General features: G+C 40.3%; 1 protein-coding gene across 2 annotated transcripts in view; it reads right to left on the bottom strand.

Annotated features, from left to right (window-relative positions):
- LOC120533519 (zinc finger protein 501-like) overlaps window positions 1-24455 on the bottom strand; it is a 69476-nt gene that overhangs the window by 8723 nt on the left and 36298 nt on the right. For both annotated transcript variants that reach the window (XM_039760444.1, XM_039760443.1), the window contains exon 2: window positions 12010-12447. In XM_039760444.1, coding sequence (XP_039616378.1) covers window positions 12010-12412 — 403 coding nt within the window. In that variant the 5' untranslated portion in view covers window positions 12413-12447. The remainder of the gene's footprint in view (window positions 1-12009; window positions 12448-24455) is intronic.

Raw genomic sequence — 24455 nt, 5'->3', positions numbered from 1 at the left:
TGCTAGGGCAATACACTACCAAAATGTACTCTGTACTTTGTCAAACGTTACCATAGAAAGGTGCTCCACCTTAAATCCAGCTACACTGCTTCCAACTGAAAATCAAGGGGAGCCCCAAAACTGTCATGACAAAATAACTAAGGTTATAAAACCTAGACCAGACCTACAGGAAACACCCTTAGGAACAGGAGAGATAATTTTTGTGGATGGATGTTCTTTATGATTGGAAAATGGAACACCTTCAACCAGCTATGCAGTGGTCAAAGGTGACCACCTGCTGGAAGCAAACCGAATTTCTTCAAGTTTAAATGCACAGGCAGCTGAGTTGATAGCTCTCACCCGAGCTTGTCAGTTGTCAGAGGGAAAAATTGTAACTATCTATACTGATTCTAGATATGCTTTTGGAGTCTGCCATGATCATGGGGCATTATGGAAACTCAGGGGATTCAAGACCAGTACTGGCAAGCCCATTCAACATAAAAAACTAAAAGAATCCCTCTTAGAGGCCATAACGAAACCATCAAAGCTAGCGATCGTTAAATGTCAAGCTCACACAGGAAAACAGGATCCTGTCAGCAAAGGAAACGAATTAGCTGATCATTTTGCTAAACGGGCTGCATATAATAACACACCAATCTCTTTATTCCAACAGAGAAATGACCAGGACACTGATAATCAAATTATTTCTTTACAGAGTGCAGCCACGGACACAGAGAAGAGAAAATGGTCCAAAGAAGGGTCCCTCTCTGATGGAGTCTGGACCCATAAGCAAACTAACAAACCTTTCCTTCCTAAAGCTTCTTTCCCAGGTATGGAAAAAACCCATGGCCTAGACCATGCTGGAAAAGACGCCCTGGTTCAAGATGTTGAAAACCATTGGGAAGCTGTAGGTTTCTCTACATATGCAGAGCAGTTCTGCAGGTGCTGTGCATTATGTCAAAAGTTTAATGTAGGAAAGGGCACCCAGGTAAGTCCCGCCATTACACCTAACCTAATGGGTCCATTCGAACACCTTCAAATGTTAACACCATCAAAGGGGTACCGATACTGTTTAGTAACTGTTGATGTGTTCTCCCATGGGTGGAAGCTTTCCTTCCAAACATGCAGATGCCAAAACTGTGGCAAAAGCTTTGATAAAGGAAATCATTCCTAGATGGGGAATACCACAGAAATTACAAACTGATAATGGCACACTTTGTAAATTCCGTTATAAATGAATTAACCACCTGGCTCCAGATAAATGTGCATCATTAGTGCAAATACCACTCCCAGAGTGGAGGTATTGTGGAACGATGCAATGGTACCTTGCAATCTAAATTGGCTAAAATCTGTGAGCAAACAAATTTAACTTGGCCTGATGCTCTGCCTCTGGCCTTGATGGGATTAAGGGGAAGAACACATTGGCAGTTAGGGCTGTCACCATTCGAAATTCTGACCGGACGGCCCATGCCAGTCGGCATGGTCATAGGTAATGTTACACTGCATACTGTGGACAATGATCTTCTTTCCAGTCTTACAGGTCTCCGAGCTTCTCTGAAGGAAGTCCACGAGCAGGTGAATCAGGCCTGGAGAACTAGTCCTCCATCAAAGGACTCCCGATTCCATTAGGAACCTGGATTCTGGTTAGAGATACTCAAAGGAAACATTGGCATCACCCTAGGTGGAGAGGACCGTTCCAAGTTCTGCTGTCGACACCACACACTGTTAAAGTTGAGGGACTGCCTGCTTGGATTCACATCTCACATTGCAAAAGATGGCACCCTTGATTGTGGTATCCTTGTTTGCTGCCATATCCTGAAGATGTAAAAACTGGGTTAACTGGATAATTTACTTTTGCCTGGTGTTTCTTATGGATATGTGAACGAGTGTGTCCTGTGATAGGATGGCATCCAATTCAAGGGTTCCAGTGCCCACAACTTTGATAGGTGCCAGATGACCATGACCCTGAACTGAAGTGGGTTAGAAAATGGATGGACTGATAAATGTATGAAAGACGCTATATAATGCATGGCTTGAAAAAAAGCTGGATTTTTGTTCTTCCTGCAGATTATTTTCTAGAACATAATAGTAAAAATTGTATGCACTTTCAGCTATAAGAACAGCAATATTTGGACATTTTAGGGTGATTTATTTTCAAGTCGCTGGGGACTCCTTGTGCTTTGTTCCCGTTTACAGGTTTCTGGTGGCTCATTTAGCTGAGCTGTAGCCAATGTTGTGGGTCCTGAATCAGAACACACCTCCACTCAACCTGGTTTAAATGGCTTAAGTCAGTTTTCATCTCTCTCAACAGTTGCTTTTATCGTTCTCCTGCTTGTAACTTGCTGTATTGTTCCCTTGATAAGATACACTGTATCCAAGTATTTTACTGCCTCTATGGCAAAGGCTTATTTTTTACACAAAGAAAAAATGCTTCAGATCAGCACAGCTACCCCACACTCCTCCGCCCACTCCACTCCATCCCCCTTTCCTACCCTTTCCCACTCAACTCTCCCCTTATCAAATATTTTTGTTTGCTAAAAAAGGAAGGAATGTGGAAGATGAATGTTCTCTTCGTTCCCTTGTCTGTTCCCTAGTCTGAGAAGTAAGCTTTAGTAAACCATGTAAAAGCATGCTTTGTTTTAGCAAACAGAAAAATATTTGTGCAAAGGAGTTAAGGTCTAAGCATTCCTCACATGAGTCTGCCTTATCACGTTTTCCCTTAGCTTACACCTGAACGCCATAACAAAAGGGGGCAAGAAATCAAGTTGTACGAGGGGCGTTGAAGGGGCTCAAGGATTGTGTATAATAAAGTGTTGACTGTTACATTTCATAATGATATTAAATCACGCATTCTAGGGGTATAAAAACTTGCCCCACCCAAAAGACGGGTTTCAGAAAAGCCCTGACGCTGTCATGTATATTTGATTGTCTGCTTTTCCGAAACTCTTCTCACTGTGACTCTGCAAAAAAAAAAAGCTGCTTTATAACCACACCTGCTGTCTGGTCTGAAGACTTCGTCCACACACCCGACCTAAAACAGCAAACTGGGCACTTGTGGCCAAAATGCAAAATATACTTCTGTATTCATACCATGTGGGCTAGGGACTTTTATGTTACAAATTGATTTTAAAATGCATTTAATGTGTTTAATTTCTTCAGCTAAAAAAAGGGGCCTCCAGAAAAGCAGCATCATTTTGTGAAAGTTTTGGTAAATTAATAAAATTAAAAAACACATCAATCACTTTGAAGATGGGAGTTCAGCAAAGGGGAAAGTTTAAGAAAAAAAATTAAACAAACCTTATTAATTTCCAAGCACTAGTTAGTGATATTATCTATATATTTGTACTATCACTATATGTTTGCTCGACCTGAGACATGGAGGCTAACAAATCTCTGTAACCCCACCCCCCATCTGACTAAGTAACAGTGCAAGTACAGATGCAAACCAAGTGTAATCAACAGTCTCCGGTTTGATCCCCACTCACTGCTATATATGCTGTTTTCAGTAGTAAGCTGCTCTTTTTGTTAATATTATACAGTAAACACATAAACTTGGTTTGCGTCTGTACTTGCGCTGTTACTTAGAGCGGGATCGGGGGGGGAGGGGGTTACAGCGTGTGAGCTTATTTAGTGCAACAGGAACAACGCATATGTTCATCTTTATTTTCTTTCAGTACATGCGCCTTCCCTGTTTATTTATATATCCAGTGACTTTTCTGCCTGTCTGTCTCTCTATTATGCAGTGCTCTGTCAGTCTCTGTGTTATGGATCTTAAAAATAACAGTTATAAGAACACTTTTTCATGTTAATTGCAGCCTCAATTGTTAAAAAATATTTTAAAAAGAGCATCCCACATGAAAATATAACGATCTCATTAACTGAAAGTGCATACCAATTTATAAATTTTATGTCCGTTTGAGGTTAAAAAGAAAAAAAATGTAACACTTTCCCCTCAACGAGGAATCGATCTCAGGTCTCTGAGGGATAGTAACCCTGCTGCGCTCTGAAACAGCAAATCTTACCTCTACGCCGCGGAAGCTGTTGTATTATTCTTGAACCTTTTGTGAAAGTGATTATTTGATCTTTGGACTTCAGGCTTCACACATTTTATAGTTTATGCCTACAGTTTGTAACATTTATTACTAAAATATGAAAAAGTTTCTGTTTTAACAATGTGTTTACACAGATTACTGTAGAAATGGAACACACATGAAATGTGTGTGCTCTAAATAACAATCTATTATTTCCACTCTAAAACTCCACTTCACTCCCAGATAATCAATCAAGGCATGAGCTGGGAGAAGTTCATGCACATTCTGCGATGGTGTATGATGGAATAGCTGGCTGCTTTCTGCTCATCTTAATCGGCACATTTAGAAGATGCTGGTGGAGAAGTGCAAGCGGTTTTAAGGTGAGCCGGATCTATGAGTTTTTTCGTAGACTCTGGTAATTCTAGTATTAATAGCCTGTCAAACACAAGGTAGATCTTAGCAGAGTCTTTGTTTCGTGTTATACATTTCTCAAATTTAGCAGAGGTTTGTTTAATGAAATCTGCATGAAAATGCTGACAATGGGAGAAATAGCTGAAACGTAATGCAGCAGTGGTCAGACAACGAGGACAAGAGTACAAATACATCAATCAAGTTTAGATTCATAATAAATCTGACAGGCACCTGTGAAGAAGGAGGAAAATGCTGATTAATAAGGGAAGGAGATTCTTCGAGCAGGGAGTTAATAAATGTATTTTTACCCATACTGATGATTATTTGAAATTCACACAAAGAAAGGAAAGAATGACTATAATGTGTTATTCTATGGATGTGGGACATAGACTGCAACACCAGTGAGTTTTCTTTAATAAGGGTTTTATTTACGGGCGGGGTGGTGGCTCTGAGGCTAGAAATCTGCACTGGCAATCGGAAGGTTGTCGGTACGAATCCTGTAAATGCCAATAGAGACTCTGCTCTGTTGGGCCCTTGAGCAAGGCCCTTAACCTTTAATTGCTGAACGCTTTGAGTAGTGAGAAAAGAGCTATATAAATGCAAAGAATTATTATTATTAACCAATCTCTAACAACACAAAATAAAACCTGCCCCTAAAGCCCTTCCAGAATCACCTTTCAGCAGTACAGCATAATGAACTCAGCCTAAAACTCCATGTTTTTTTTTTACTAGTGGCCGAGAAGGCCACTGCCATACACTAACATGTGGCAGCAGCTTGATGAATGTATTTAACCAAAAGAAACGAATCATTAAAACAGGCTGTATCAGTATAGCTCAAAGATAATAAATCAGCAACACTTGAGTGCTTGAAAGTAGAACAGAAGACACTGAGATTAGACAGGAGAGAGGAAAACAAAGAACAATAATAAAGGAGACCAGTAAATGAAATACATTACAAGGTGCCAAACGACTTAACCCAATAGCCCCACCAGTAATCATGTATAATGTAGACAGTAGTTCCAGAATCCCACCCCTAAACAGTATATGAAAAAAACTAAACCGAGGTCTCTCAAATAAAAATAAAGGTAAAAAGCAACAGGTTCTGCTTATGAGCTCAGTAAGCAATCCCATCCTAACCCCAACATTCACAATACAAGAGTTAATATGGGGATAAAATGAAAAAAACACATCTGAAGATAAATATGACATGCAAGCAAACATTAAACAATTGTGGGTTGAGAGTATGTGAAGCATACAAGGATCGTGTTCTGACCCCTCACAACCCGCAATGACTCTCTAATCACACAGGTTTAACTTAAATATTGTGTAAATGTTGGGTTCGTGATTTGGTTGTCGAAGACACAAACACAGAATTCAATGGATGTTCTTCTGAGCGGGCTTTCTTTACTGCAGAAGTACTGTCTCTGTCTGATGTACCAAACTCGCAGTTCCAATCTTTCCTTTTTCTTTCTCCACATAACCACCACAGATAAACGTCTTTGTGAAATTAAATGTAGTTATAAATTTAGACCACGGAGTGTTCAGAACTTTAAAAAAATCTTTGTTATACATGTTTAAATATGCCATCCATTCAGGATTGCACCCATCCCAGTAAGCATTGTGTGCAAGGCAGAAGCAAATCCTGAACGTGGTGCCAGCACATCGCAGGGTGAATACGAGCAATACATACACTAGCAGGGTCAATATAGCATAACAAAACCCGCCATCCTAGATAACTTTGAAAGGAAACTGAAGCATGCCGAGTAAATCCACTAGAAAAACATGTGAATTCAAAATGGGGTATACCTGGGACCCCCTTGCTGCGAGGCAGCAATGCAACCTCCAAGCCACTGTACCTCCTCATGATTAATACATGCTTTAACGCATTTCATCATGAAAATTATGTCAAGTATTTATCTTAGTATTCTACATGTTCATAGTGCAGGAATATCATGAAATTAAAGTATTCTGTGTGCTGCCTGCACCTCTTCTTAGTGCAAGAGGAAGTCAGTTTAAGAAGCTCATAGCAATTAACATGGCTCTGGGAACACTTAACACAAAGCATTTAATGTGCTACATAACTTATGAACAGGTTTGAGAAAATCTAGTAAATTAAATATTCATTTTAAGACGAAGTTTAGTTTACAATGTTCTACTATAATAACAAATTACAAGAATAAAGTCAACATGTTGACTTTAATATCGACAAATAGAGAGAATAAAATAGAAATGTCGAGAATAAAGTCAACATGTCATCACATTATTACACAGTACTGAAAAAATAAAACAAGTACAACTTGCAGTATTATCCAGTAGTATAGAAACAGTACAGTAATCCCTCCTCGATCGCAGGGGTTGCATTCCAGACCCCCCCGCGATAGGTGAAAATCCGCGAAGTAGAAACCATATGTTAGTATGGTTATTTTTATATATTTTAAGCCCATATAAACTCTCCCACACTGTTTATAAATATTCCCCGCAGAGTTATACAGCATAATCCCTTTGTATTCTCTTAGATAATAGGTAAGATTCATTGAAATTATGTATATAAACACACTGTTTATATAAAGTAAAACCTAAATATTATTTTAAAGATATTGAGTGTCTCCGATATCACACATGTTACAGCCATTACGATAGACAGGCCACCAGCAATAAATACGTACAATGCAAGAAAAATAGTATACAGTAAATGTACTAAGTACTGCAAGTAGAAAATTAATTATGGTTACTCACCAACAATGACACGATGACTTGTCCGATAACAATGACTTTAATTTTACTGCACAACAAAGAAGAGCGTTACTGCCCTTCTTAAGGAATCACTTCAGGCGATTGTGTAGCACTGCCGTTGTTCTTCTTCTGGCAGTCTTCAATCCAAATCCCTAAAGCAGATTCCATCCAGACTACTGCCTTATTACATCCACTTACAACTCGTTTTGCACCCTGGTTAAAAGGACACTGCGGCCGTAGATATTATATTCCTTTCCTACTTTTTAAATAAAAAGAATCGTAGCCTTCAACAAATCCAAAACGTTTACTTTTTCGGCAATCGTTAACATCTTCCGTTTGCGCTTGGGCACGGCCCCTGAAGCAGTAGCAGATCATTTTGGAGCCATAATGAAGAGCTTGACTATGCACAAAGATAAACACAAAAGAGCACAACTCTTTACACAGCGAAACACGTTGAACTGCGTGCTCTGATTGGTTAGCTTCTCAGTCATCCGCCAATAGCATCCCTTGTATGAAATCAACTGGGCAAACCAACTGAGGAAGCATGTACAGAAAGTAAAAAGACACATTGTCCACAGAATCCGCGAAGCAGCGAAAAATCCGCGTTATATATTTAGTTATGCTTTCATATAAAATCCGCGATAGAGTGAAGCCGCGAAAGTTGAAGCGCGATATAGCGAGGGATTACTGTATTCATACATTTAAACATAATGGTCCACATCCGTCTTTTTAAATCCAAAGTATTTCCAGACAACAGACGTGACTCCTTTTTCCAGCAAAGGTTCTTCTGTGTCATCATGTTAAACTTTAGCTTCAGTTTCAGAATGTTCTCTGTCCATTTTCACCGCGCAACACCTCCCACAACCACATGTACTCTGTTGCAGGCCTGTTTAGCTGTGTAGCAGTGAAAAAGGTCCCCCTTAAAAAGTTTCCTGCACCTCCACGTTCCGAACGTTGTTTAGGCTATTTAAACCAGTGATGAGGTATAAGAAAAATCCATATCATAACAACGGTTTTTGGTATGAACTGGTATACCACCCAGCACTAATCTATACTTCACCTTTCAATCCCCTTCTCTTTCCATCAGCTGAAATACAGCACTAGTTGAACAACCTGAACATTTACTATTAAATGACAGACAAGTCAAAGCTGGAGAAATTAAAACTTAAGCAATACTAAAGTAAAGCAAAAAAAAAAAGGTCTGCTACAAGAGAATGGGAGATGAAGCAACACATAAAGTGAAGAGCTAAGGCAACAACAAAGCCTTTAATTTTCTATCAGGTGACTACAGTTCTATTAGAAGAATCTGGACGATAACAGACCATTCAGCCCAGCACAGCTCACCATTCCTATCCATTTAATTCTTCTAAGATAAAATCAAGTCGAGTTTTGAAAGCCCCTAAACTCCTACTGTCTATCACACTACTTGGTAGCTTATTCTATTTTCTTCTGTTCTTTGTGTAAAGAACAACATCTTAATGTTTGTGCAAAATGTACCCAAAACTGGTTGCCAACTGTAAGTCTGTGTTCTTGTAAACACTACAACACAAACAGGCCAAACACAAGACTGTTAGCTAAAGATGCATAGAGATGGATACTCGGCTGGATTAAGCAACTCCAAGAATGTGTTGCTTAACATCTTCAATAGAATTTAAATTGATTTATGGATGTAAGAAAAAGTTTGTGAACCCTTTGGCATCTTCTGAACTTTTGCCAGAAATTCATCCTGAGCATGTGGTCTGATCTTCAACTGCACTACAATAACAGACAAACACAATCAACCTGAACTCATAACACACAAACAACTGGACTGTCAATGCTGAACATGTCATTTAAACCTTTACAGTCCAGTCAGGTTTTCAACCAATGAGAGGAGACTGGAGGGGTGGTCCAGAGGCACTCAGACAAATAAAGGGAATAAAATGTAGGTTCTTTCAAAGCTCTGTCTTCTCAATAAAGATCTGCTCCTGAACACACAGAACAAGAACATAAGAAATGTAACAGACACGAGGAGACCATTCATCAGACCATCAAGCTTGTTAGTTTAGCCAACAGTTAAACTGTCCCAACATCACATCAAGATAACTCTTAAAGATTGCCAAGAGGAGATTATAATAAAGCGACAGGAGAATAAAGCTTGGAAATAACAAAGGGCGATAAAAACAAAGCTTGGAGAGCAAATACAGGCATTTAAAAGAACATCTTTGCTTATTTAGTGGTTTCATATTTTTTCAAAATTTACTTGCCTTTTCATCTTGATTATGTAATTTCAAGTTTTATTTATATTGTGTTTATTAATAACCCAAATATCTCTGTATTTTGTGGATGAGACCCTAAGAGATGAGGTCAAACCAATGTCACTTCTGAAGGACCACGGACAACGTTTATACAGTAATTCATATCAGGGAGGTGGTCCTTCAGTTGTTTACTGATATTTGATGAGTGCTTTATTATAACTATTTAAGCCAACACTCCATTTTGGGCCTGTGCATGCTGAAACCTCCTGTTGAGTTTGAAGTAAGGCTGCCTGGGTTGAGACGCATCTATAGATTGGCTAGTGAAGGTCCTAAGGCCTCATTTATAAAGCTTGCATACACATAAAATTGAACTCAAGATGTGTGTATGCAACCTCCCATACAAACGTCAAGATTTACAAATGAAACTTGACAGGGGAAGAAACATTTACAGTAACTCTGACCCATACATACACAACATCACAGAAACTGGGAAATGATGGCACCCTCGATCAAGGAGGAAAAGGCAGCCAAACCAGCTAAATGACGACTCGCAAGAATTATTCAATTCATCAAGCCGTTATTATAATGTGCATTGATGTAACAAACATGACACCTCAGAAATTAGAGCTATGATGTACAGACTGTATTTTAGTTCCCATTAAAAGAACCAATGATACATAATTACAGAGAAGAAATTCTACTTTGTCATAACTTTATATCTGCTAGTTGATGTCTCTTCTCAGGGAACTGGCCGACAGCTCAACAGTATCTTGGCCAAGCATCACTCCATTATGCCTGCCTTCTGGAAGCCATTAACTGACTGCTGATGCACTACATCTCATTTTCGTACAGTGTGGGTGTACACACATAACTCATGACATGTTTTTGCCAACACAAAAAGTCAATCTGCAGCTGTGTCCAGCTCTCCTAACACAACTGGAACACTTTATGGCACTCATATTGCAGAAAGAGCACCTAGCAAGATAGAAGCTGCTTTTGTTAACCATAAGCAGTGAAACTCCATTAATACAAAAGTCATCCAAGATGTGGCTGACAAATGTCACGTCTAAAGGGCCTCACTCAAAACACGATTCATTTATTTTGAGACAAAGTAGCTTTGACAGACGTGATGTTGCTTTACATGGTGAAGTATTTGTTGGTGAAGTAACCTGCTGAACTCTCAGTGTTTCATATGATCTGACCTATTCATTATAACAGCAATCGTGTCATTACATGTGCCAGATGCCAGTGGCTTCCTGCACAGACAGTTTTACTCTACACCTTTTCTGAACCCCAGAGCACAGAGGAGAGGCACGTTAACTATATGTATGATCTTTCACTCTCAGATGCAGAGCAAAGTCAGATATTCTTGAATGCAGGTGATGGGGTCTCAAAGTGTCAGGAGGAAGAGGCTGATCTACCAGCCCATGAAGTTCTGCAGCATCATGATTACATACAGATGGGACAGATTAGCAGACTCCATATGTGAAGGTTTTCAGGGTAGCAGTTAAAGGAGTGTTCACATACACATATTTAAAAAATGAATATGATTCACAAAAAGTAAATTTGGTAGTAATGTACATACATCCGTTTATAAACCAGATTTTTTCTGGGCGTACACATTTTCCTGTTTTTTTTTTTTGTGTGTGTGTGTGCCTATTTTCAAGCTCAATTCCATGCAAAGTTTTATAAAAGTCACCCCTGGTCTGGTGTGTGAATACCTGAATCCCTATGTCACTATGTGTGTGTCCCCATTTCACAGTGGTTTGGAGGTAAAAGATCACTGCACACCATTGATATCACCTCATGGTAGAATCACAGCTTAGGGCTTTTTTGCTTCTGCAGGACCAGGACAGGATGCCATCATTAATGTAGCACTGAATTAAAAATTGTTACAAAGAAACCTGATTGAAGATGTTATGACAGTGAAAGCTTGAGAGAAGATAGGGAATGAAAAAAACAATCAGCTGAAACAAAAGAAGAAGTTAACAAGAGAAAGGTTTAAACAGAAGAAAGCTGGTGTTCTAGACCGGCCAATCAGAAGAGCTTAGGAGTCGTTAGCTTTACCTGAAGTCAGCTGATCATTGAAGGAATCTCTGAGACATCAAGGAACTGAAAACTTTTGAAACGATGAATAGATAAGAAATTGAACCCAGAGTAGCAGCTGCTGGAAATGTTTGGTGAAGGTCATTGCAGCTAAAGGAGGATCAGAAAGACTCTAAAGGCGGGGGTCACAAACTGGACTGTTCCCATGTTTAAACAAGGTATTCAGGAATGACAAGGGTCTCATTGTTTGTTATTAGTTTAAGACAACCGTGCTTGTCTGTTTAATGAACTTAATTGAAGATCAGACCACATAATTAGGAGAAATAAAAGGAATCCGAAAGGGTTCACAAACTTATTTCTTTTACCAAAGACAGGCTTAGAGTGTTTGCATAATGTTACAAAAAACAATTGAAGAAGTGCAGATTCCTAAACCCTGTAAAAGGGAGTGAAATTGCTGTGTTTAATATAGTTTGAACGTTCGTCTAAGTTTCTTTAAAAAAAAACACAAGACAGCACTTTTAGGCCCATAACCCTGACCCTAAAACGTACACCGATTGTTATTTTTCACTTACTTGTTTTAGATGACGTCTTGGGTGGTAGCTGACCTTCCTCAATCCTAGGAGATGAAATTTCTTCAGTTGTCTTTCTGTCAGACTGTAATGTTTCGTATTTTACATTGATAGAACACTCCGGAGACGAAGAGTGTCTGCTATGAGAAGAGACTAACCCGGTCACTGCTTCATCTTGATCTCGATAATGAGGGTCATCTTCCTTGACACTCTCAGTGCTGACACACTTCTCTTCATCCTCCTCTTTAATATGCACTGACCCCAGTTCATGGTCCTCTTCCTTAATGTCCAGACTCTCCTGTTTGGGGTGGACAGTCTCCCACTCACAGTCCTCCTCCTTAACATTTATGGTCCTCTCCTCCTTGATGTTCATGTCGGCCTCACACGTCTCCTCTTTCACATCCATTTAAAGGTTACAGTAAATGGCAGATTTTTCTCTCTCTGTGGGAAAAAAAAAACAGGAATCGATTCCATTAAAACTGCATCATTCAGATCTGAGGACATTTGATTTTTTATAACATCCTGTTAGTTAAAGCTGATGTCAAGTCAACAACAACAACAACAACATTTATTTATATAGCACATTTTCATACAAACAGTAGCTCAAAGTGCTTTACATATTAAAGAATAGAAAAATGAAAGACACAATTATAAAACAAAATAAATCAACATTAACATCGAGTCAGACATTTCATAGCAATCAGACAGTAACTCATCACTTTCCATGTCACATTAGGTGTAGAATGAGTTTAGAATAAAAGGAGGGTCCAATAGGCTAGAAGAAGGAGGAGGCCATCTTGCACAGTTGTGTGTCTACATTATTCAGTACTTTGATTAAACATTCAATACTGTTAGGGTCCCAGAATTGTGTTAATAGTTAATGTTAAGGAAGGTTTATACAAGGTAGGCCTCAAGATTATGTTAAAAAACAGGGGCATATGAAGGAGGAACTTAAAATCACTGGTCAACTTGTCTAATGTGACATTGCCCCAACCTTGCAAGATCCCAAACCATTATTCAAGTCACAGCCTTCATGTATATAATCTTAGCGAGATGGAGGCAGTTGGCGGTGTGTCCCTGTAAAGATGGCCGCCTAATGTGAGACACCCAATGTCCGACTTCAACTAGCCTGCGACTCACTAAGATAAATTTAAACAGGTTTGATTTTGTTTTTAGTCTTGAGAGAGCTGACAACCAGTGAATGTTTCCCTGAAGTAGAAGGCATAGAGTTAAGTGAAGAGGAATAGGAAACTGCACGTTTTAAACCTAACAAAAATAAGAGATGCTCCTCTTTCTGTTGTTTCATGCTTCAGACAGCAAAATAAAAGGGAAAAAAAATTAAACAAAGTACGAAGATTGCTGCTGAAGAGCAACAGCTGTTAACCCTTTGAACACAACAGGCGTCATCAGCAGCATGCTGTTGGCTGTTAGAAACAGGGCTTAGCACGACTCTGCTGAATGGTCGGCATACAATCACTAAATGTGACAATTGTTTAAATTAACATGGTCAGGTGATGAAATCAGTGGCTGTGGTTGGCAACTCTGACATGCTCCAGGACAAAAACGTTCTTCAAAACAACTTTTGTCATTATCAACAACTTTGAAACAAGTTTCACGTTTATCAGCTTCATCTTGTTTAAGTACACTCTGCACACATCACAAATATTTTAGTACTTAACAAAGTAAAACTCCTGTTAAACAGCAACACCACCCAGTATTATGAGGTTGGCATGGTGTAGGCCTTGTGTGCCTCAGTCTTTCTTAACGCTCCACCTTGATGGAACAGTTTGCTAAAGGTAACCCTTAAATAGGGGTCCAGAGTAAAAGCAGCTCATTATTGACCTTTATGAATATTCCAATTAAATGAAAGTGGGTCTTATGGAGAAGAGGGATGCCAGTCCTGACAGTGGTGTTCACCTAAGAGAGGCACATGGGGTCACCCACACAGCCTGGTTGGGTCTGTATGATAAAGTCACATGTATAAGTAGCCAAATGGACCTTAACTTCCACCTCACCACCATGGTCCAGTGCAAAACAAACACAAATAGAAGTTATTGGGGTATAGGAAGAAAACCAGAGTACCTGTACAGGGCAGGAGCCAGCTATAGACCACCATAGGGTACACTCACATTCAAGTCCACGACCACACCAAGACTAGTTAGATTTCCCAGGCCACTAAACCTGGGCATCTTTAGAGAAGTGGAGAAAATCAGAATAAATTAGCAGACATGGAAACTGCATAGAGACTTAAAAAATAGGCTGAGATTCATATTCATTCTGACAGAACTGTAAGGCAGTAACACAAACCACAAATTACTATAAACTTCTGTAATGCTCACTAACAGACATTACTGAGACAAGTGAGCTTGTCATATTTGATACAGGTTAAATGGGGAAAAAAGATACACATTTAAGTGTCCATCCAAGCAATGCCTGTAAATGTCTGCTGTCTGCATTGGGTTAAGCAAGACTGAGGCCGTGTGTGTAAATACAGATATTGATTGCCAACCTTTACCAGTTGAGGCCATATAATTTATACTCTTAAAGGAGAATTACTTCATGGCAGCACTGCCGTTCTCTTTCACTATATCTTAGTATTTGTTCTCGGCTCGTATTCTCTAAGACTCTTCTCCACGGTCATGGACTCCAGTTTGTTATTCACTTTTACTAACTTGACCCCTCACTATTCTTTTAATGGCTGACCGGGCACCATTTCCTCAACTGTCATTGAACTGGACACCGTGGAGGAATAAAAGAGAAACAAAAGCAGAAATTAAAGCAATGTACGTGTGGAATGGCCGTCTCCTCGATGTCTGCGATTCAAGAAGGAATCGACAAAAGTAACACATGGAGAGGAATGAACAGGCATCAAAGGCGTGACTGGGTGGTACAATTTAAAATTTGAGACTCAGGCACGTCAAGTGAACCGCAGATACCAAGAAACAGAAAGAGCACACGGGTGGCCACAGGAGGATTCACTCGAGCAAAGTTCAGCGGGAGGTTAATGAACATAAACGCACCACGCGCCGCTCACCTCTCACTCAAGTCGCGTGCGGCGATTCTAATGGAGCAAATGAAAACTCACACATCCAAAAAATGCATCTCCAAAATCCAGAGCACTTACTGTCTGCCTCTTAGCGATGGGATTGTTTCTGAACTCGATCACACTTCTGTCTCACTGAGCAACAGTCGTGCGTCTGTAGCGTTGCACAAAGCGAGACAGCTAGTAATGGGCTGCTCAATACTAAGATTTCGAGACTGTGTCGAGCTTTTGAAGCAGTGGGTGTTTCAAATCCGCTCGTTACGTGATTTTCAGGCACGCTAGCGTAATGACGTCATTGAAATCTGTGAAGTTAGCAGTCGATTTGGTCATTCACTTCTCTGTTGAACAGCTTTAGCTCAAAGCATAGAAACAGTTGTTCTTGCTACAACGATAAGGTTCACTGATGGGAGTTCAAACCCTAATTGAGGCTCGCGTATGTTAAAGTAAGGATTTTGTATAAAACAGTTATGTAGTACTTGTCTGTAAGTTAACAAATATATTTTGGAGACATGAACGATTTAAATGGGGCACCTTTTTCCAAACTGATGAGCATATTTTGCATAAGGTAGCACGTATTATAACAATCCAGAATCTATTTCACCCCATGTCGATCATATCAGAGAGGCTAAGAAACGCATCACTAAAGCCGACGTGGTCATTACACCAGTATATGCGCAAGACACTCCTCATTAAACGTTTTTACTATTCACCGATTCCCAGATCTGTAGCTGATTTGTATTATTGATTTCCAAAAAGAATTGTGAGTTAAAGTGTGTGCTGCATAACTAATCACAACTGTCTTTCAGCACCATCAACAGTGTCTTTTGTAATATAAGGAAAGCCTCGGGATTTCTGCATTAATGAGACAAAAAAGGTGAAAAGAAACTTTGTGAATTCATCCAGAGGTGAACATAAAGATCACTCAAGTACTGACAAGGAGAACCAGCTGGATAAGCACATCTGGAGCCAAACTTTCAAAAAAGCACCTGATTTTCTCAGCAATATCTTTTCCTTGTGAATGCATCTTATCAAAGGCTATGCTGGGGGAGTAAATAAGTAATCTTCCAAACTGCAGCTCAGCAGAGTAAATAATTGACGTAAATAGAATTATTGACTAAGCTTTTGTCGTCTCTGTATTCTTAAACCATCTTCAGTTCCACAATCCCCCGCAGTCACTGTCACATTTAACGTTCCCTGCTCCTTACCTGTCTTGTTACCCAAAGCATCAACACTCAGTTTCATTCAAGGCTTTACCGTCCTTCCCTTTATACACATAAAATACGACACAAATTTCCTATACATACGTGTCCAATAATAATAGTAAACTGGCAGGAACGAGAAAAAGCACAAGATGGGAATATTCATGACAAGAGCCTGGGCATCAGGGTGAGGATGTGCCTTGTCACCCATTATGTGAGCTCGTCTGCCATCCCTCAGTTGCACTGGAACACGTTACACTGGGGGGCAAATGCAATGGAGAATACCGACAATGTACTCCTTCAGAAGTGGAATAAATCAACTGTATAAGTAGAACATTTCAGATAAATGATGAATTTTGTTAATCATGAACAATGCAACATAACTATTATATGTGTTGTTACTTTTGTATTTATTCTCACCCAGCGTTAAATATCAACATGGAAAATGAATATGGGCAATATGTTTATAATCATTCTCACCAAAATACACTGTCAAAATATATTAATGAGCAAATTGAGACACATTGGCCTTTAGGAAATATAAAAAAGCGTGTGCGCTGTCATTTAGGACAGAATGCATTGTTAACGTCACGCACTCTCTACTGACATGATGTCACGAAAAAAAAAATAAACAGCACAGTTCATGAAAACTCATATCCTCCTTGATTTTTGACCTTATGATTAATTGTCAATATCAAATCAATAAAGTCATTTTAAGAAGATGACAAGTCTGCTATAGTTGGTTCAATTAATACTCACGAGTAGTAACGAATAATATGTGACAATGAGAAATTATAATTCCTAATAATGGGAAAAAGTAAAAACTATGACTTCCTAAAAAGGATACTGTAAACGAAGGCATTTGAATAAATAATGAATGTATTGGACAAGTGATGAGCAGTGCCAGGTTGTTTCCACACACTGAGGAGAGGCAAGACACGACAGCCCGCATGGAGTTTGCTAAAAGACAAATAAGATTCTGTGGTCTGACGAGACCAAGATAGAACTTTTTGCCCTTAATTCTAAGAGGTATGTGTGGAGAAAACCAGGCACTGCTCATCACTTGTCCAATACAGTCCCCACAGGGAAGCATGGCGGTGGCAGCATCATGCTGTGGGGGTGTTTTTCAGCTGCAGGGACAGGACGACTGGTTGCAATCGAGGGAAAGATGAATGCGGCCAAGTACAGGGATATCCTGGACAAAAACCTTCACCAGAGTGCTAAGGACCTCAGACTGGGCCGAAGGTTTACCTTCCAACAAGACAATGACCCTAAGCACACAGCTAAAATAACGAAGGAGTGGCTTCACAACAACTCTGTGACTGTTCTTGAATGGCCCAGCCAGAGCCCTGACTTAAACCAAATTGAGCATATCTGGAGAGACCTAAAAATGGCTGTCCACCAACATTTACCATCCAACCTGACAGAACTGGAGAGGATCTGCAAGGAGGAATGGCAGAGGATCCCCAAATCCAGGTGTGAAAAACTTGTTGAATCTTTCCCAAGAAGACTTATGGCTGTATTGGCTCAAAAGGGTGCTTCTACTAAATACTGAGCAAAGGGTCTGAATACTTAGGACCATGTGATATTTCAGTTTTTCTTTTTTAATAAATCTGCAACAATTTCAAAAATTATTTTTTTGTCTGTCAATATGGGGTGCTGTGTGTACATTAATGAGGAAAAAATAATTTAAATGATTTTAGCAAATGGCTGCAATATAACAAAGAGTGAAAAATTGATGGGGGGGTATGAATACTTTCCGTACCCACTGTATATACATATATATATATATATATATATATATATATATATATATATATATATATATATATATATATATATATATATATATATATATATATATATATATATATATATATATATATATATATATATATATATATACACATATACATATACACATATATATATATACTGCTCAAAAGAATTAAAGGAACACTTTTTAATCAGAGTATAGCATAAAGTCAATGAAACTTATGGGATATTAATCTGGTCAGTTAAGTAGCAGAGTGGGTTCTTAATCAGTTTCAGCTGCTGTGGTGTTAATGAAATTAACAACAGATGCACTAGAGGGCAACAATGAGATGACCCCCAAAACAGGAATGGTTTAACAGGTGGAGGCCACTGACATTTTTCCCTCCTCATCTTTTCTGACTGTTTCTTCACTAGTTTTGCATTTGGCTACAGTCAGTGTCACTACTGGTAGCATGAGGTGATACCTGGACCCTACAGAGGTTGCACAGGTAGTCCAACTTCTCCAGGATGGCACATCAATACGTGTCATTGCCAGAAGGTTTGCTGTGTCTCCCTGCACAGTCTCAAGGGCATGGAGGAGATTCTAGGAGACAAGCAGTTACTCTAGGAGAGCTGGAGAGGGCCATAGAAGGTCCATAACCCATCAGCAGGACCAGTATCTGCTCCTTTGGGCAAGGAGGAACAGGATGAGCACTGCCAGAGCCCTACAAAATGACCTCCAGCAGGCCACTGGTGTGAATGTCTCTGACCAAACAACCAGAAAGACTTCATGAGGGTGACCCAAGGGCCCCATGTCCTCTAATGGGCCCTGAGCTCACTGCCCAGCAGCATGCAGCTCGATTGGCATTCGCTATAGAATACCAGAATTGGCAGATGCACCACTGGTGCCCTGTGCTTTTTACAGATGAGAGCAGGTTCACCCTGAGCACGTGACAGAAGTGAAAGGGTCTGGAGAAGCCATGGAGAACATTATGCTGCCTGTAACATCATTCAGCATGAGCAGTTTGGTGGTGGGTTAATGATTGTCTGGGGAGGCATATCCATGGAGGGTCACACAGACCGCTACAGGCTTGACAAGGCACCTTGGCTGCCATTAGGTATCAGGATGAAATCCTTGGACCCATCGTCAGACCCTATGCTGGTACAGTGGCTCCTGGTGCACGACAATTCCTGGCCTTATGTGGTGAGAGTATGCAGGCAGTTCCTGGAGGATGAAGGAATTGATACCACTGACTGGCAACCACACTTTCCTGACCTAAATCCAATAGAACACCTCTGGGACATTATGTTTTGGTCCATCCAATGCCACCAGGTTGCACCTCAGACTGTCCAGGAGCTCAGTGATGCCCTGGTCCAGATCTGGGAGGAGATCCCCCACAACACCATCTGTCATCTCATTAGAAGCATGCACCCGATGTTGTCAGGCATGTATACAAGAACACAGGGGCCATACAAAGTGCTGCGTACAATTTTGAGTTGCTGCAATTAAATTTTGGCAAAATGGACTAGCCTGCCACATAATTTTTTCACTCTGATTTTTGGGGCGTCTTTGAAGTCAGGGCTCTGTAGGTTGATCATTTTCATTTCCATCAAACGATGTGGCATCCTTTCGTTCCTAACACATTACCCAGTCTATATCAGTATAGATATCCAGGAGGATTTCTTTTCCCATTGAGATCTGATGTGTTTTCAAAGTGTTCCTTTAATTTTTGAGCAGTTTTTATATATATATATATATATATATATATATATATTGTGAAGGATGGCCGGCCATTTATCCCGGCCAATACCCCCAAGTCGACAGGTGGAGCCCTCCTTGCAGCATGGAGGTCCCCAGAGGACCATCAGGGAATCATGGACAATGAAGTTTTTATGCAAAGCCCTGCTGGATGCCGTGGGGGCCACAGGAGGGAGCTGCAGGGAGGACCGAGGGCTTCTTCGTGCCCTGTGACCCGGAGGTTCGTCATAGGAAGAGCGACGGACTTCCGGGTTGAAGAAAGGACTATTTATCCTGACCCGGAAGGAATAAGGACTTGTGGACTGTTGGGCAGAAACACCTCCGAGTCAGGGATTATAAAAGGACTATGGGAACTCACAGACAATGAGCTGAGCTGGGTGGAAGGGTGGCAACGTGTCTGGGAGCTGGAGGATTGGTTTATTGTAATTATATGAGTATTGTGGAAAAGAGTGTGCTTTGTGCACTGTGGAAGAAAAATAAAGTCAACATTTGGACTTTTACCTGGTGTCTGGAGTCGCGGACAGGGGTTCAAGGGAGCGAGGACGCCCCCTATCGTTCACTATATATATATATATATATATATATATATATTTTAGACATCAGACAGTAGAAGTAGCTGACAAACCCTTCTCTTCGTTGTCAGTCTGTAGCAGCGAAAAAATAAAAGCAATAAGAGTTTTAACAGACGTCATTGAAGTGGATCATGAGTTTGTGTAACATTAATGAAAATGGCCAGGTGGGGTCACTAGAGAGGCGAGTGTCAAATGCTTCGAAGCTTCAATATGATTTCTGACACAATTGCTTTAAATGTTTTGATGCTTCGTGAGGCTTCACTCCACCCATCACTAGCTGTCGCTACAATTCGGGGAGGCAGCGTGGCTTCAGTAGCCGTTGCCCTGGATGACGTCAGCTGTACACAACCATAGCTACAAGAGACAGTTTGCTAAACAGTTGAAAGAGAAATTCAAACGTCAACTATGCGCAGGGAAACTTAACAGCTGTTATATCTAATCACACCATTTGTAGAGGAGGCGGGTATTTTCCGTACGTAGCTTAAATCATCCAAGATCAGATGCCTCATTTTGGATGAGTTAATGCCGGTGAAACTCATCCGGGATAAGTCAGTTTTTAAAACATAGCCGTGTAATAGATTAGTTTAGCTGGATCTAATCATCCGAGATGATCGCGCGCATCTGCATCGATTGAAAAGCCCATATATATCGAGTCTAGAAAACATGATCAGCAAGTCTTTGATAGGCTGCAACAAAATGACGAAAGAATGGGTGCATTTTTTCACACAAGCGGAGCAGGACCTTTTACTCGAAGGATATGAAGAATTTCAAGATTTAATATGCACAAGGGGTAACACTGCTAAAGCAGCCCAAACCAGAAAAGGACGGCTGGCAAAAAGTGGCCAACAAATTAAACGCTAAGTAGTGTGCATTGTACTTACTGAATGCAACGTTTAATTTCCTATGTGTCAGACTAATTATTATTTAATATGTCATAATTCCAGATCAAACGTGACTACAAGGAGAACATGGGAACAGGTTAAAGTGAAGTACAAGAATATACTTCAAACTGGTAAATATTGGTATATAACTATTTAAAGAACTGTTGATATAAAGAATCATACATAATATAAAAAACATTAACTTTAAAGCTGATAAGAAGGCAGACAAGCAAAAAACAGCTGGAGGTCCAAACGGTCCTAACCTAACCCCTGCAGAAGAGTTGGATTTACAGCATAATGCCCATCGCCCTGTTTCTGAGGGCATTCCAGGGGGGAAGCTCCTCCTCAGAACCAGTGGCACGATGCAGTGGTCACTTCATTTCAGGTAAAGGATGGTCATTGCATATATTTGTCATCGATGTGTGCCATAGGTATGTTCCATATAGCCCTCTTTTTTTGTTGTCAGTTGAAGGGAATGTCATATCCTTAGAACTTGTGTCTGGCCTGATTGGTCTGATTATTCATCAGGAGGAGAGGTAAAATTTCCAAATGTTTGATCAAACTCCACTCCCATGTGCCCCAATCACATTTGGAAATCCTGGGTAATGAGAATGTTAGGCTGATTTTGTGAGATTCTTTGTGGAGCTGTAGGTGTTTATGCCTATGTATTACCTACCTGCAGAGGCATGAAATGCCTCTTTTATTGTCTGCACACACAGGTGTCCAGGAAGCCTATGAAAACCTGAAGGAAATATTTCTGAGTCAAACAGACTTAACAAATTGCCTGGAAAACTGCACTTTTAGATAGATAGATTTTCCGCATCGCCTACAGTATATAAAAAAAAGTGCCACTTGCAAAAGACCTCAAACCAATGCATACTGTCTGTGTGGTTGCGAGAGCCCGACTTCAAATATAAGGTGCTAATAAATCTTTGAGGTACAATATTCCTCTGGGGCTAAAGCGGTATCTTTCAAAAAGAATTTCCTCCAGGAGCAATAAATGATCTTGCCGATCGTGCAAAACCCTCTCTATATGAAATTCTCTTCTTATAATTTGCGCACCGATATCAATTGGTCGCTCATTCATGAACGGCGAAGCCATGACTGAATGAATTCCATGAACAGACACTAATTAAGTGTGTGTGTGCTAATCCTTGTTGCTGCTATGACAACACATCCAGCAAGAGTTTTTAAAAACCGACAGATCCAGGATCATGCCAAATCGTCAACAATTACATCTGGCTAAACGAGTAACCCATGTACGAAAAATACCCCGAGGTCAGTCGAGGATTACTATACGTGAAAACAACCTTATGATTACTAATACTTAGGGATGGGCGGATATTCAAAAGACTTGAGATTTATGTGTGTGCATGCAACTTTCATCTGTCTCAGCAGGGGTGGCTCTAGGCTCGGGGCAGGCCCTGGGCAGAGAAAGAATCGGTGGCCCCTTCGCCCGCCAATGTCAGTATGGTATCTTATGCACAGTGGATGGCAACATCCATTGCGGACACCGCATAGCCACCTCGTGCTAACACTAATACTTTATTGAAACTAGGTGAAACATTAACCTGTAAGACAATTCTCCCACTTGCACTAGCTTTGCTTCTATATGCGCATGTCCGTAATTTGAAAACCAAGTGGCGGCCCATGATATTCTCATTACACCAGAGCGTTCTAATACTACATATACTGCTCCAACTCTAGCGCCATTAGTAAATACAGCATACTAATTAACAAGCAACACAATGTTTGTCGGCCACATTGCCGTCAGCTGTGTCATTAATTTCTCTTTCTGTTTTATATTCAATATATATTGGCGTAGCGGCCCCTGGGATTTGGCGGCCCTGTGCAGGTGCACAGTTTGCACATGCCTAAGGCCACCCCTGGTCTCAGAGCGTTAAGGACTCTCATCACGAGTTCACAGCATGAAAGCACAAATAAATTAATAAAGGAGCCACAGCGAATCCCCCAACTCGCGTTAATGTGCCGATGACTGTTGAAAATGAGCTGGCGATGGTCGTCTAGTCGTTAAATGAAAATATCGCAAATGTTAAAGCAAAACTTATAAAAATGGCCAGATTAATTTTTGTAACTACTGTAACAAATGGCATTTGCAAAACTAAATAATTTGAGAAAATGCATTTATACATAATACATATTGTGGTACATGGCCGGCTTGTCATACCGGACAATACCCCCAAGCCACCAGATGGAGCCCCCCCTGCAGTATGGAGGTGCCCCGAAGACCAGCAGGGAGTCATGGACTAAGTAGTTTTTATACACGGCCCTGCTGGATACCACAGGGGCCGCAAGAGGGAGCTGCAGGGAGGACAGAAGACTTATTTGTGACCTATAACCCGGAAGTTTGTCAAAGGAAGAACGACGGGCTTCCGGGGTGAAGAAAATAACTTTTTACCTGACCCAGAAGTGATACAGGATCACATGGACTGGGGATTGGGAACACTTCCAGGTCAGGGTATACAAAAGGACTGTGGGACATCCCAGACAGCGAGCTGAGCTGGGTGGAAGGGTGGCAACGCGTCTGGGAGTTTGAGGATTGGATTATTGTTTATTATTATTGGTTTATTTATGAGTATAGTGGAGGAGACGGTGCTTTGTGCACTGTGGCAAATTAATAAAGTCAACTATTGGACTTTTACCTGGTGTCTGGAGTCATGGACAAGGGTTCAAGGGAGCGATAGCGCACCTATATGTCAAAATATATACAAGCATGCCTTACATTATCCACGACTTTGCTTACTGCCCTGTGCTCTCGTGTCTCTCTGTTGGATATTCTTGTGAGCTCCGCTGCATTCTAACCACGCCCACTTCGTGACACACCTTGTTATGAATTGTGCATTGTCTCCTTCCTGAACGAAACAAGTTTGAAGTAAAAAGCATTGAGAAGAGGCGGTCAGACACTTTCTGTAAATGGCATTATCATTTCATAAACAATTTTATGCATCAAAGATTAATTTCTTATGCTGAAAAATGGCGATAATAATAATAATACTGTAATATGGTGAAAATTTAAAACCAAAAATGAAGTACAGCTTTCACAAAATGAAAGGGGACAAAGTTTTTACAGCTAAGAATAAGCCCTCAAGCTTGTAGACGGCTTATAAAAATGTTTTTATTTTAATTACACTCTGTTTTTAATTTGTACTCCAGCAGATAATTACTTCAAAAGATAGATAGATAAACTATTGACTAAAAGAAGAAGAAGCAGTATTTTCC

The sequence above is a fragment of the Polypterus senegalus genome, chromosome 8 (assembly GCF_016835505.1).
Source record: "Polypterus senegalus isolate Bchr_013 chromosome 8, ASM1683550v1, whole genome shotgun sequence".
In the NCBI taxonomy this organism is placed as follows: Eukaryota; Metazoa; Chordata; class Cladistia; order Polypteriformes; family Polypteridae; genus Polypterus; species Polypterus senegalus.
Note: the sequence above shows the minus strand (reverse complement) of the source record. Positions and strands in the feature narration are given on the sequence as shown.